The sequence below is a fragment of the Sapajus apella genome, unplaced genomic scaffold (genome assembly GCF_009761245.1).
Source record: "Sapajus apella isolate SASKATOON/1434 unplaced genomic scaffold, GSC_monkey_1.0 scaffold113, whole genome shotgun sequence".
Taxonomy (NCBI): Eukaryota; Metazoa; Chordata; class Mammalia; order Primates; family Cebidae; genus Sapajus; species Sapajus apella.
Genome location: NW_022437053.1, coordinates 5,570,013 through 5,585,096, shown reverse-complemented (window position 1 = coordinate 5,585,096; position 15,084 = coordinate 5,570,013). Strand labels below are relative to the sequence as shown.

The following is a 15,084-nucleotide window of genomic DNA, read 5'->3' as shown; positions in this document are numbered from 1 at the left end:
TGGCATCTAGCAAATTGGCAGTTAAACAAATGTTGAAACACCAAATGGTTTTGTTTTCTTTTTTTAGCAGGTTCCTTTTCGGTGGCAGGCTGAGTGGGTTTTGTAACTGTGTCAGTTAAGGGCAGTCGATTTTACAAGGCAGGAGACTTCACCTGAGCCACTGTGGTGACTGATCTTCCCACGATTCCTCATCAGCACGTGTGTGCAGCGACCATGCTGAGAGCTCTGTGCCCTGTCTTCCAGGCTTTGAACCTGGCCTACTCCAGCATTTACGGCAGCTACCGGCACTTTGTGGGGCCTCCGCATTTTCAAGTCATCTGCCGGCTCCTTGGCTACCAGGGTATTGCTGTGGTCATGGAGGAGCTGCTGAAGGTCGTCAAGAGCCTGGTGAGTGTCCCTAGACACCCATCCTTCACAGCCGGGATTCCCAGGGCATGCAAGCAAAGGGGTCTCCCCCGTCTGGACTGTGATTCTCCAACAGCTGGATTAATTCAGTTTGGTTTCAAACACCTGTAACCATATATAGTTTGATATCTGCCTCATCTTTGTGTCAAGAGAATGGGTCCAGGCTGTTTTAACTGATCCATAGAGCCTTTACTTGTATGCATAGAGATGCGGTCTTGCTATGTGGGCCATCTTGGCCAGCCTGAATTTAGTTTTCTGTACATAACATATTGGTCATTCACTGAGAGAGAACTTTTTATAGTCTTTATTTATTTATTGAGATGGAGTTTTGCTCTTGTTGCCTAGGCTGGAGTGCAGTGGCTCAATCTTGGCTCACTGCAACCTCCACCTCCTGGGTTCAAGCGATTCTCCTGCCTCAGCCTCCCGCGCAGCTGGGATAACAGGCATGCGCCACCACACCTGGCTAATGTTTTATTTTTAGTAGAGACATTTATTTTAGGGTTTGTCCATATTAGGCTGGTCTTGAACTCCCAACCTCAGGTGATCCACCCGCTTCGGCCTCCTAAAGTGCTAGGATTACAGGCATGAGCCAACGCGCCCAGCCCATCTTTTTTTATTATGTTAATAATCTTCTGTGCCTGAGACCGTGTGAGTTTGGTCATTTGGCACAGCCATCACCCCATGACCTAAACAGCTTCTTCCAGGACCCCCCACTGGGGACTCTGACCCAAAGCCTGTGGCAGCTTAGACCTCACCACAGCTGAGCATGGAGCTGCACCCAGGAGCACAGATGACTTCCTGGGGGAGCCTGCAACTGGCCGTGCTCACTCGTTCGGGGGCATCCCCGGGGGGGGGACACCTGGTGGCACCTCAGGGCCACTTCATCTTCAAAGGAGAGCCCTGTTTCAGAACATGGATCCAGCCATGGGAAGCCACCTGGTGATGGTTGCTCTCTTCGGGGCAGATTTCATTCCCCAGCCACGCGACCCTGCAGCCTGCTCACTGCCAAGCTCTTTGCTGACAGACATTTCGGGGCGTGAGCTCCGGTGCTAGCAGAGTGGGGTGGGGAGGCTGACGCAGCCTGTCTTGTCTCCCCCGCAGCTGCAGGGCACCATCCTGCAGTACGTGAAGACGCTGATGGAGGTGATGCCCAAGATCTGCCGCCTGCCCCGGCACGAGTATGGCTCTCCTGGTGAGTGCAGGCGCCTCTGGGCATGCGGAGCTCACAGTGCTGTCCGGGGAGAGGTCAGAAAGGAATTCAACTCAGAATGATTGAAAAGGATTAGAATTGCCGCGCGGGAGCAGGCAGTAGACAGACAAATGCACCTTACGACCAGAAAGGAGGTATACTGGGTCACTGTCTGCAGGTGGAGAGCTGAGGGGCCCAAGAGATTCACCCACAGGAGTTGAGACAATAGGGCCCTGAACACCACACACTCCTGTGGCCTGTGAAAGAAGTGGCCACCAGCTGAGGCCAGGGAACCAACTGCCGGGTCCTGCTTCCCTGCAGGGCCTATGGGGGCTTGAGCCTCAGAGACAGCCACATGCCTGCCCCCAGGCAGTCCCGTCCAGTTGCAGGTCCTGCTGTGTGGCCCTCAGGCAGGTGTGTTCTTAGGGACAGGCCCGCATGACTTGTGGGCTGGTGGGCTGGTTTGGGGCTATGCAGATAAACAGCTTTAGTGATCTCAAAAAGCATTGTCTTACGGTAAAATTGTATGGCAGGGACCTTTGTCACATAACAAACTGCTTTTAGTCTCTTATCTGGCAGAGTTTTCTTGAAAGCTGGACAGTTGAACACTAGCCTTGTCTTGTAAAGTGACTTGAGTGTGCATGTGGGTGACCAACGAGACACTGTCTTGATGGGCAGTCCATCAGCCTGGCTGAGTCCTTGAACACTGCCCAGGACGTTTTGCTTTCTGGCACCTGCCCAGGGCTATGGCTGGTGTTTGAGGAGAAGATAAGGTGTCTCCCTCAGCCCCCGTGGGGAAGTGACCATGAGCACGTGGGGAACCCCTCAGTCCCTTTGAGGAAGTGACCATCGGCGCATGGGGAACCTCTCAGCACCCTGGGGAAGTGACCATCAGCATGACCCTGGCTCAGGAGAATCCAATTCTAGTTGATTTTAAGAAAGTAGATGAGGAGCTGGGATGCTCAAACCAATGCTTGTGTCATGACTGGAGGTGAAAATTTCAGATGTTGAGGGGAAGCCGTCCTGGCCCAGTGTGGCACAGGGAAAGCTTGCTGGGGATGACAGGTGCCAAAGCATCCCCGCCCCCGCCAAGAGGTGCCGAGAGCTGGGAGGAGTGGGGGTGGGGACGGTGTCTGCAGGGCAGGAGGGGCCGGGTCAGGCCTGGTCCCTGGGGAACAGGCACTCGGGGGAGACCTGCTGGGACCAGGGTCCAGGTCTGCTGAGCCTCCCACTTGGCTTTTCCCAGGGTAGCTTCACCCCTCCTGATGCCATGTGCATTGTAGAGTCAGCACCGGTTTCTGACTGGGCTGGAGTTGAAGCTGTAGATCGGCTGGGGGATGTTGGCCTTCTGTCCTGCATTTGCGCCTTACGTCTTTTTGTGCCTCATTCCACTGCCCGGGACGCAGCCGAGACGCCTGCCTTGCTCCGGAGCCGGCACAGGGTGCAGCCTCCCACTGGGCGTGCTGTTAGTTAGCTGCAGGCTTCCTAGATGCCCTTTCTCAGATTAGGTCCAGCCCCTTCCATGCCTGAGAAGAGGGACTGAATTTTGTCAAATACCTTGTCTGCCCCCACTGGGGATGATGGTGCAGTCTTTCTTCTTGTGATGTGGTGACGTTTCGTATCATCATAGCCTTCTCTAAAGATAGGGGGTTGACTGGAAAAGAGGCCTCAGGGCCGAGGCCCAGGGCTGCAAGGTGTGTGGAGGACATGCCCAAGTGCCAAATGAACCACTGCTGCAGGGAAGATGCTGCGCATGCCACGTTGTGGCCGCCCTTAGAACCGGGCTTGACGGCAGGGCCAGAACAGCAGGTGCGCCCAGCTGTGGACCAGGCTGCTAGGTCCTGGTCCCGCCGCCCCCCAACCCCGCCTTACTTCCACCACCATAGGTATCCTGGAGTTCTTCCACCACCAGCTGAAGGACATCGTGGAGTATGCAGAGCTGAAGACGGTGTGCTTCCAGAACCTGCGGGAGGTGGGGAACGCCGTCCTCTTCTGCCTGCTCATCGAGCAGAGCCTGGTGAGTGCCCATCCGGCCTGGCCCACCCCACTGGCCACCGGGGGGCTTCCTTTGGTGGGTTCTTTAGTGGGGGTGTGGCGGCAGCAGTGTGGTAAAGCATCATTCTTCTTCATGACCATTGAGACTTTAGTTTGAATTTGTTCCCTACAATTGAAAAACAGAAATGTACTGTAGTTCATTGTCTCAAGAATGTTGTTCTGTGTGAACGTAATAAAACGATTTTATTATGTGATGTTTTCAACATCTAAATGAACACATTAGGCGTGCCAGTGAGGTCTAAAGCATGGCTGCCTAGGAGGGCTCTCTGCGTGCCTGAGGCCACCGAGCAGTGGAGTGCGGCTCCGTGTGACTGAGGAACTGAGTGCTAAATGTTACTGAATTGCAACTGATTTACATCTGCGCAGCTACATGTACCCCATGGCGGACAGCGCAAGGGGCCCCCCGGGAGCCCACCCCCTTAGGGTGTGGCACGGTGGACACCTTGCTTCCTTGACTTCTTGTGGTGCCATCTGGCTGTCCCTGTCCTGTACATCAGAGCAGCTCAGTGTCCGACCTCCTGGACTGGGAAATGGAATCTCACTGGCCCTCTCCTGCCTCCCCTCGTGACTAGCGAGGTGGGCGTCTCTGTTCACTCATTGCGTTCTTTTTCTGTGAAACGCCCTCTTGGGTTCTGGTGCCTGTTTTTCTACAGCTCACTCTGTGTAGAGGCTTTATGTGCTGCTCACATTGCAAATTCTTCTCCCATTTGTGCCTTATCCTTTTACTGACAGTGGTGATTTTTGATAAAGTGCTCTTAATTTGAATGTAGCCTTTTTTTTTTAAATGATTAGCACTTTCAGTATCTTTATTTTTTAATCTACCATGTTTACACAGAACTTGTAGTATCTTTTTAAAACTGTTTTCCCTGCCTTGGGATCAGATTTTGAGCTCTGCCTTCTGCATGGAAGTTTATAATCCTTCTGGAGTTGGCCTTTGTGTGTGCTGTGAGATGCGGAGGAAGCGTGCGTCTTTCTCAGTGGGGACCCTGTTGTCCCTCCTCTAGGGGCTAAAGGGCTCCTCCTCCCCTGCCGCCTGCCCGCTTTTCGTGGGCACACTGCCCTGTCTCCCGGCTTCCTGCCGCACCAGCTGGTCCAGGGGTCTGTCTCTGAATCACAGCATGTCGTCTTGTTCATTGTTTCTGGCAAGACTGGATTCCCACCTCGGCGTGTTCCCAGCCTGGCTCCTCTTCATCAGCATGTTCCTCCCCAGGGCTCTTTGCTCTGCCATTTTCGGATTGGTTTGCCACACGCCCTGGCGAAGCGTACTGGCTTGTGCATAGGAACTGCACTGCGTCTCCAGAGCTGCCTGGGGAGACCTTTCCTGTGTTGTTTCTCAAAGCAGTCTCTTGTCTTCAGGTCACCGGTAGCTTTGCAAAGGCAGAGTTGTATTTGGGAAGAACAGGGACAGACTGCTGTCTGGGCCTCTGGGGACTGAGCCTGTGGACCATCCGCCTCACACCTGCCTGTGAGCCAGTAAAAGAGTGCGTTGGCTCACATGTCAGGGGAGTTCCAGGTCAGGCCTGACGCATCTGGGAGCCGACCGCCTCCATTGCCCCATATCCTCGCACTCCTAAGCAGACCCCTAAATGGTTTCAAAGAGGGACTGAGGCAGCCTCAGGCCCTAATTGTCCCGGCCACCCACAGGCTTGGTGGGGCCCCAGGTGAGCGTCCCCTCCCATGCTGCCCTCCCCACTGCGAGTGTGAGGGGCACAACATGGAGAACCCACCTGTGTTCAGGCTAGCAAGAAGCCAGTGTCCAGGGTGGCCCCGCTCTAAAGACATATTCCCCAAATAATTGTGAATTTTTAAAAGCCAGAGATGTTAGGAAGCATCCATTTAAATGTAATCTCTCGCTATGAATTTTAAATATTTAATGTAGGAATATTCCCTTCATGGGTGGCGTTTCCTGAGGCCTCTCCTGCCTTCCCTCCTGACTAGCAAGCTGGGCGTACAGCAGGTGTACCCCGTCTCATCTGCTGTCTTAGTCCGTCTTGTGTTGCTGTAGCCGTGCCTGAGACTGAGTAATTTACAAAGAAAAGGAGTTTATTTGACTCATGACTCTGGAGGCTGGGAAGTCCAAGATCAGACAGCTCATCTGTCAGGGCCTCATGCTGCTTCAGCTGCTGGGAAGGCAGAAAGGGAGGTGGGGGTATGCAAAGCCAACAAATGTGAAAGGCAACCTTGTTTCCAACAAGCTGCTCTCACAGGAACTCACCCATTCCGGCAAGAACTAATCCAGCAGTGGGAGAATGAACCCAGTCTTGTAAGAAATCCGTCACTTCTCAGACTGACCACCTTCCAACACTCTGCTACATTGGCAATTAAGTCTCACCATGAATTCTGGCAGGAACAGACAACATCCAAACCACAGCCTCTGTGGATGTCCAAGCCTGAGGATGGCTGTCTGGTCACTGGCCTCAGGTTGGCCAGGTGAGACCCAGGCTTTCCTAAAGGAGAGACAGCATGTGGCACTGATTTAGATAGTGGCAAGGACCCATTACAGCTGGTTTCTTTTCTGTCCAGCTGTCCTTTCTGGAAATAAGATAAACTCACAACTTTCTTTTTTTTTCTTTTTTTTTTTTTTTTTTTGAGACGGAGTTTCACTCATGTTACCCAGGCTGGAGTGCAATGGCGTGATCTCGGCTCACCGCAACCTCTGCCTCCTGGGTTCAGGCAATTCTCCTGCCTCAGCCTCCTGAGTAGCTGGGATTACAGGCACACACCACAATGCCCAGCTAATTTTTTGTATTTTTAGTAGAGACAGGGTTTCACCATGTTGACCAGGATGGTCTCGATCTCTTGACCTCGTGATCCACCCGCCTCGGCCTCCCAAAGTGCTGGGATTACAGGCTTGAGCCACCGCGCCCAGCCTGCAACTTTCTTTACCTACAAAATGAATGTCAGGGAGTCCTTGGATGGACATTAAATAATTACAGAACCACACGTTTGGAGCAGGCAGGACGGAATTCACTGGGACAGTCTCTTAGCTCAGACAGTTCCTGAGCGTTGTCACGGCAGCAGCTGGCCCTCTGTTGGCTTCTGGATGGAGTCTGATGCTGCATTAGCAGCTTAGGGAAAGACGCGGAGCAGACGGCGTCTGGCCGGCTGCTGGCACTGGATTGACATTGATGAGTATGGAAAAGTCTGCTTTTCTTCCTCTTGGTTTTAGTTTTGCCATCATCTCTGGGAGGTCCTCAGAAGTTAAAATCTCATGTCAGCATTTCTTCCGTTTTCTAATAGCTGTTTCTTTGTTTAATTATTTTACTCCTGTGGAACCTCAAGATTTCAGCATGGCTGTAGCGTAGGAGGCACTGAAGGCCCCATCATCTTCTGTCTGCTCTGTGGGGTGTTTGTGCGCACTGTGGTGGCCTGAGAGCCCTCTCCTCTAAAGATGAACAGCAGTTGAACTATTTTTTAGCGTCTTTGGGTCCATGGTCGATTTTTGGGGTTCTGCCATCCCCGTGATCCTGGAGGTGCATTTTCTCTACATACGCATTACCCTGGAGAATGGGCCTCACGTGGGGTTTTTATTACCTCGTAAAGGAGTTTGTGACCCATTAGTAGGTTCAGCATGACGACCCACAACTTTATTTTGAGCTCTGTGGAGAATGAGTGGGCGTGGACACCGGGGTGGGCCTCCCTGTTCCTCCCACCTCCCTTGTTTGAAGATGCCCTTGCCTTCTGTCAGTGCTGTGGGGTCTCATCATACCCTGTGTTTCTTAAGAGCCTGGTGGCAAATTTAGCAGGGAAGGATGGGGAGAGAGCTGCCAAACTGGTAAAGCCTGGAAAAGAGCCACATTCAACACTGGGTCTTACCTGTGTCTATATTTAAATTAATTAAATGTAACTAAAATTAAAAATTCAGTTCCTCAAGTGCACAAGCCACAGTCCAAGTACTTACTAGCCGTACATGGCCTGGTGGCTGTCACTGTGGAAGGACAGACAGAAGCATTTCCATTATCACAAAGAAGAGTTTATTCATGTAAAAGGCAAAGAGGCTCTTTGTTTTCAGCACCAGCTCTCTCTCTGTCTCCCTAGTGTGCCCTTCTCTTTCTCTGCTCTAGTCTTTAGAAGAAGTCTGCGACCTCCTGCATGCGGCTCCCTTCCAGAATATCTTGCCGCGAGTCCATGTGAAAGGTGAGCCTGCGGACTCCCCCTCCCCGCCCCCCAGCTGTCCAGACTGCCATCTGTGGGAGTGGTACCTACCTCTGTGCAGCCAGAGAACTAAGGGCCAGTGCAGATTGAGGGTTTGGTGCCTGTTTAATCATATGCAGGGGTAATGAGGAGTGTACAGAACCTAGTTACGTGAAGTCTGAGAAATAGGGCTGCAATGATCCGACGACGTCTTAGAATTGCTTCCAAGTATTAATCGCAGGGGGAGATGGGTATATAGGAAGCAAAGAGTGGCCATGAGTTAATTGCTGTGGTGGATCATCGGGGCTCACTGTGCCATTTTCAGCTTTTGATTACATTTGAAATAGTAAGTGAAAGATGAATATTGAGCAGATAATCAGTCCTGCCAGTTTGAAATAAAATGTTAACTGAGCCAAGTTCCTAAGATAATTTTTAAAGAAAATGTGTATACATAATGTTAACTGTAAAATCTTTTGTTTTTTAAACAAATTTAAACTTTTGCAATTACCCTTTCATACAAAGGAGCAGAATATAGTAAAGTATTTTTTCCACTGCAGAGGGGGAGAGACTTGATGCCAAAATGAAGAGACTAGAGTCAAAGTACGCCCCGCTGCATCTTGTCCCACTGATCGAAAGACTGGGGACCCCTCAGGTAATGTGTGCTGTGGCGGCTGTGGCTGTTGCCAGCTGGGCATCCACGTCAGGCCAGGCAGCCCGATTGGGAGCCAGAATGAAAGGCATCGTGAAATCCAGTGTCGCAAGTTGGGTGTGCACCCGGACTGCCTCCCAGGGTGGTCGGGGACTTAAAGTGAGCTAACGCTGGGAAAGGGCTTAGCACATCACCTGGCACGTAAGACTCTTATAGATGTCACTTGTTAGTGTCCAGCCCGTCATGAAGAAGGCTTTTCCACAGGTGTTTAAGAACGGAAGAAATGAGGCAAGGTGTCAGGGCAGAGCTCCACAGTGAGCCAGCAGCTTATGCTAAGTAAGGGTTTCTCAGCCATTTGGGACCAGGTAACTCTTTTATGGTGGGGGCTGGGTTGTCCTGTGCATGGTAGATGTTTAGCAGCATCCCTGGCCTCCACATTAGATGCCAGCAAACCTACCCCACCCAAAACATGCTTCCAGGGCCAGGAGCCATGGTTTATTCCTGTCATCCCAGCACTTTGGGAGGCCAAGACAGGAGTTCGAGACCAGTCTGGACAACATGGCAAAACCCTGTCTCTACAAAAAATATAAATATTATCCAGGTGTGGCGGCATGCATCTGTCCTCTCAGTCCCTGGGAGGGCTGAGGCAGGAGGGTCGCTTGAGCCTGGGACGTCAAGGCTGCAGTGAGGTATGATTATGCCACTGCACCCCAGCCTGACCAGCAGAGCGAAATCCTGTCTCCAAAAAACATACAGGACGTGGAGTAGCTGAATGCCTGCAGGGCCCACAGCATTACGCTTGTTCCTCCTGCAGCAAATTGCCATCGCGAGAGAGGGGGACCTGCTGACCAAGGAGCGCCTGTGCTGCGGCCTGTCCATGTTTGAGGTCATCCTGACGCGGATCCGGAGCTTTCTGGATGACCCGATCTGGCGCGGGCCTCTGCCCAGCAATGGGGTCATGCATGTGGATGAGTGTGTGGAGTTCCACAGGCTGTGGAGTGCCATGCAGTTTGTGTACTGCATTCCCGTAGGGACACACGAGTTCACAGTCGAGTAAGTGTGTGCTCAGAGCAGGATGGAGCCCACAGCAGGGCAGGGTGTTAGGCCAGCCGTGCTCCTGGGGAAGTGACCAGAAGGTCACTGTTCAGCCTTCTCAGCGGGGATTCTTCCTTGATGCTGAAGAGCTGACTCAGGACTCTAGTATTCTGGGAGTCTCTGAACCACAGCAATTGTATACGAGTTGGACGTGCATTTTTCTAGGTGGGAGGTCTGTAAGTCATTCACCACAGAGGGGATATGACTTAAAAAGCATTAGGAAGTAGCACACCGGAAGAGCCCAAAAAAGGTATTTACCAAAATGAGGCAACAGCCAGCTGCTGCGTGGCACAGACAGTAATGCAGATGGCTTGCTCACTGCCATCTGGAGACAGAGAAGACTTGGTAACATGTCACTCACCTCCCATTGTGTTTCTGCTTGTTTCTAGGCAGTGCTTTGGTGATGGGCTACACTGGGCTGGCTGTATGATCATCGTACTTCTTGGGCAGCAGCGGCGTTTTGCTGTGCTGGATTTCTGCTACCATCTACTTAAAGTCCAGAAACATGATGGCAAAGACGAGATTATTAAAAATGTGGTATGTGGATGAAAATCTCCTGCTATCTATGTTACATGTTCTTGTTTCGGTGAATGTTTTTTGACCTAGTACCTAAGGTACCACCAACAGAAACGTTCTTTTCATTCCCAAAATGAATCTAGATATAATTGGCCAGTAAAGCATATTCTGGCAGAGAAAATCCTCACTGTTCCATTTTCCTTCTCAAGGTACTTAAGATTTACTTCAACTGTTACAGGATCTGCATTTACAGAACTTTGGCAACTATTCCAGTCTTCAGGCTCCCTAGAATTCAAAAGTGTGTTTTTTGGCTGCTTTAAAGGCCTTTTGTCTTTGTCATTTTATGGATTCCTCATAGCTGAATTCTGGAAAATACTCAGCTTCCCTTCCATTCTCCCTATTCTTGCCATTCAGGACTTCAGTTAGACATGTATTAGACCTTCTCATTCTATTCTTCACATCCCTCTGTTGAATTAGTTGTTTTGTTTTGTTTTAGACAAGAGTTTTGCTCTTGTTGCCCAGGCTGGAGTGCAGTGGCCCAATCTCGGCTCACTGCAACCTCCGCCTCCCGGGTTCAAGTCATTCTCCTGCCTCAGCCTCCCATGTAGCTGGGATTACAGGTGCCCGCCACCACGCCTGGCTAATTTCTGCATTTTTAGTAGAGATGGGGTTTCACCATGTTGGCCAGGCTGATCTCGAACCCCTGACCTGAGGTGATCCACCCACCTTGGCCTCCCAAAATGCTGGGATTACAGGTGTGAGCCACCGCACCCAGCCCTGTTGAATTAGTTTTCTGTTGCTTCCATAACATCAGTTGCCACAGGCTTGGCAGTTTAAACACCACTGATGATCTCACAGATCTCTAAGTCAGATGCCGGGGTACAGCCGGGCTCAGCTAGGTCGTCTGCTTGGTCTCATGAAGTCAAAATCAATGTGTCCAAGGTGTCGTGTTCACCCCGGAGGCCTTCAGGCTTAGGCACAGCTTGCAGCTGTAGGACTGGGTCACCCTTCCTTCTCATGCTTTCCAGGTGGCTCCCTCCAGCAACAGTGGATGGGGCAGCCTCAGCTTCTAGTCTTCTGCTGCTAGCCAGAGAACATTCCTGACATGATACTGAGAGGACAACCCAGATACTCTCCCTGTCTAACAGTCCAGGTTTAACCACACCCACCCAGGCTCCGTGCAGCAGAGGGCGGCGCAGTCACAGGCTCCAGGTCGTGGGCCTCTCCCACACCATTTCCATGGCTCCCAGAGCTGTATCCAGAGTACTGTCTTCACGTCTTAGTTAACTCTCCTCAGCTCTTCAAATCTTGGTGGTAACTGACAGTTTTATTGTCTTAACTGAATTTTTTCCTTCTCTTCTTTATCCAGTTCATGTATTCTATATTCTGTATCTTTTCATTCTAATATCTGAAGGCCTTGGTGGTGTTTAAAACTGCCCTTTCCTTGCGTGTTGGGTTACTGGGGGGTCTTTATCTAATTGGACTTAATTTAGATTGCTTTCCTCCGGAGACGCGCACTTGCAGCTGCCCATCCACTCAGGGCACTGGCTGCCCCCTTACCACCTGCCATGGGCAGAACCAGCAGTGCTTTTCGAAGTTTTTGGTTTGCGCGGATGTTGTTTATTCACATTCTCTATTGCTGTTGTAGCAGGAGGGTCTGTCAAAGCATCCTATCAGTATTTCCACACTGGAAGTCTAAAACTTGTCTTAGTTGATGGGCCTTTGTCCACTGACATCATCATCTTCATCTGTAGATCCCCAGCTTTGTGCACACAGTAGATTCTTAATTGCTGATGTGGAAGGAATAAGCCTGTAAGTTGTGCATATGAATGAATCTACAGCAGTAGGAAACCAACAGAGGAATTCTAAATTCAAAATATATTCATTGTTCCAACTGCAGCATTAAAGAGATGGGATGTGGCTGGGAGTGGTGGCTCATAAGTACAGTCCCAACAGTTTGGGAGGCTGAGGAGGAGGAGGATTGCTTGAGGTCAGGAGTTCAAGACCATCCTGGGCAACAAAATTTTTCGTCTCTACAAAAAATTTTTTAATTAGCTGCATGTGGTGGTACATGCCTGTGATCCCAGCTACTCAGGAGATCTAAGTAAGTCCAGGAGGGTGAGGCTACAGTGGGCGCTGATCATGCCACTGCATGCCAGCTGAGGCATCAGAGTGACACCCTATCTATCTTAAAAAAAAAAAAGCAAGTATGTGTGTCAATTCCGTTTGCTATTATTTTTCTGAGAAAAGATAAGAATCCTAACATTGTGAAACATGAAGAATAAATAAATGTTCAGGTGTTAATAGTAAAACATCCTAATATTCATGGTTGTAGCCTTTGAAGAAGATGGTGGAGCGAATTCGCAAGTTCCAGATTCTCAATGACGAGATCATCACCATCCTGGATAAGTACCTGAAGTCAGGCGACGGGGAGAGCACACCAGTGGAGCACGTGCGCTGCTTCCAGCCGCCCATCCACCAGTCCTTGGCCAGCAGCTGAGGGCGCGGGCTGCACTCCCGTAACTCAGCGTGGCATGCTTCTCTGTCGGTATTTAGTGAGATTTTTAGGGACTATTTTTCAGTATCTCTGTGCCTGTCAAAGGGGGTGCTTTTCATCTAAAAGCTTAATTTTATAAAACTGACTTATTTTTCTAGTCTAAAATTGTATATGCTTTTGTTAATTAGGAACTCGGAGCATGCTGGCTGTTGTTGATTGTTGCCATCACATTCTTACAAAATTACTGTTTTTCTATGGGATGTTCTGGCAGCCAGCTATGGTTCATTCCGTAAGAAACTTAATACCAGCAAATGTATTAAATCCCTTACTAGTTCCCATTAAATGTACCTACTTAGCTTTTGTGTAAGGATCCTTCTCACAGCCTTTTATGAACAATCTTAGTTCTAAGTCATTGTTTCCATCCCTTTTTTGTATCAATGTTTCAGAAAATAGTGAACTTGATTCCCCTGCTTCCATTCCACTAAATCCAGTTGTGACAAAATCTAACATGAGATCAGACCAAAAGGATATAGAAATAAAACTAATGAGGTCTGTCTGTGTTCGTTCTTTCACTACAGCTCTGTGCTGCTTGGCTTGGCAAGGAACTCATTATGATCTGAGCTCGCACAACAGGCCCGGCTCAGACCTACAGCTTTATATTTAGGATTCCGCAGGCAAATGAGGTATAAAACGGCCCCGTGGGCTGTTCCAATCTGGACATGAAGAGGCTACTCAGTGCCTGTTACCTGTGCCCACGAGCTGGAGGAGGCCTGCACTGTTGGAGGAGATGAGCCGGGGACAGTGGGTGCTCCAGAAAGGGGCCGGGGGGCACTTCAGTCCAGCCTTCATCTGTCCCCCTCTTTACACAGGGCTCACGTGGCTGAAGCTGGTCCACGTGACCTGTCAGAATAAAAGGTAATCAGTCTAGACTACCCGTAGTATCATCAACATGTTTTAGAATTGAGAAACTAAAGCCAAACTTTAAAGTATTATTAAGGCAATGAGGTTCTAAAAAAGCCTAACTGGAAAAAAAAAATGCTACGCCTGTCTATTGTAAACAAATACTACAGAGAAACACGAGGCCAGCGTGACTAACTGAACTCACTTTATGGCGTAACCTGGCAGTCGTTCTATATTATTTGGAGTATTGCAACTTTCTCAGTTCTAACATTTTCTATGGATGCCACGTTGCCATAAAAAGTGGGCCTCGCCTACTTGACTTTTCCATAGGCCTTTGGAAACTCCAGAAGCATCACACACGGCACAGAAAAGAAAGTGAACCATCCTGCTGTACTGCCAAACCTGAGTGACAAGAAGCTTAACACAACTCTCTTTCCTTATAAAAAGTTCCCTAAAAATGCTTTTGGTAATGTAAATAACCCTGGAGCCAGCATTTCTGCTGCAGATTTAGAGGTGCTAGCTGTGCTTATCTTAGAAAGTATACAATAAGATGAAAAGAAAACCCATCTCACGTGCAAAGACACACAAAGGCTCAAAATAAAGGGACGGAGGAACACTTACCAAGCAATTGGAGAGCAAATAAAAGCAGGGTTGCAATCCTAGTCTACGATAAAACAGACTTTAAACCAACAAAGATCAAGAGACAAAGAAGGGCATTACATAATGATAAGAGGATCAATGCAACAGTAAGAGTTAACTATCCTAAATATGTACCCAATACAGGAGCACACAGACACATAAAGCAAGTTCTTACAAAGAGACTTAGACTCTGGCACAATAACTGTGGGAGACTTTTAACACTCCACTGTCAATATTAGATCAATGAGACAGAAAATTAAGGATATCCAGGACTTGAACTCAGATCTGGACCAAGCAGACCTAATGGCCATCTAGAGAACTCTCCACCCCAAAACCACAGAATATACAGTCTTCTCAGCACATGGCACTTACTCTAAAACTGACTACATAAGTGGCAGTAAATCACTCCTCAGCAAATCCGAAAGAACAGAAATCATAACAGTCTCTCAGACCACGGTGTAACCAAATTAGAACTCAGAATTAAGAAACTCACTCAAAACCACATTATTACATGGAAACTGAACAACCTGCTCCTCAATGACTACTGAATAAATAATGAAGGCAGAAATAAAGATGTTCTTCGAAACCAATGAGAACGAAGACACAACATACCAGACTCTCTGGGACGCATTTAAAGCAGTGTCTAGAGGGAAATGTGTAGCACTAAATGCCACCGGAGAAGCAAGGTAAGATAAAAAATCAACGTCACAATTAAAAGCACTAGAGGAGGCTGCAGTGGCTTATATCTGTAATCGCACCACTTTGGGAGGCTGCGGCGGACGGATCACCAGGTCAGGAGTGGAGACCAGTGTGGCCAACATGGTAAAATGCTGTCTCTACTAAAAATGCAAAAAAAAGTTGGCTAGGCGTAGTGGCACGTGCCTGTAATCCCAGCTACTTGGGAGACTGCGGCAGGAGAACTGCTTGAACCCGGGAGGCAGAGGTCACAGTGAGTCAAGATTGTGCCACTGCACTCCAGCCTGGGTGACAGCAAGACTCCATCTC

The 15,084-nt window shown here is 49.4% G+C and overlaps 1 protein-coding gene and 1 long non-coding RNA gene across 3 annotated transcripts in view; one reads left to right on the top strand and one right to left on the bottom strand.

Moving 5' to 3' along the window:
• CYFIP1 (cytoplasmic FMR1 interacting protein 1) overlaps window positions 1-13,093 on the top strand; it is a 105,325-nt gene extending 92,232 nt beyond the window's left edge. For both annotated transcript variants that reach the window (XM_032259984.1, XM_032259985.1), the window contains 8 exons: window positions 244-387; window positions 1,507-1,597; window positions 3,481-3,611; window positions 7,714-7,786; window positions 8,341-8,435; window positions 9,247-9,485; window positions 9,917-10,064; window positions 12,379-13,093. In XM_032259984.1, the coding sequence (XP_032115875.1) occupies window positions 244-387; window positions 1,507-1,597; window positions 3,481-3,611; window positions 7,714-7,786; window positions 8,341-8,435; window positions 9,247-9,485; window positions 9,917-10,064; window positions 12,379-12,543 (1,086 nt within the window). In that variant the 3' untranslated portion in view covers window positions 12,544-13,093. The remainder of the gene's footprint in view (window positions 1-243; window positions 388-1,506; window positions 1,598-3,480; window positions 3,612-7,713; window positions 7,787-8,340; window positions 8,436-9,246; window positions 9,486-9,916; window positions 10,065-12,378) is intronic.
• On the bottom strand, window positions 45-14,408 carry LOC116537710. Its single transcript, XR_004263270.1, has 3 exons — window positions 13,287-14,408; window positions 6,527-7,431; window positions 45-6,204 (listed from the first exon to the last, which is right to left on the bottom strand). It is a non-coding gene; the product is annotated as an uncharacterized LOC116537710 (long non-coding RNA).
• Between the last annotated feature and the right edge of the window lie 676 nt (window positions 14,409-15,084).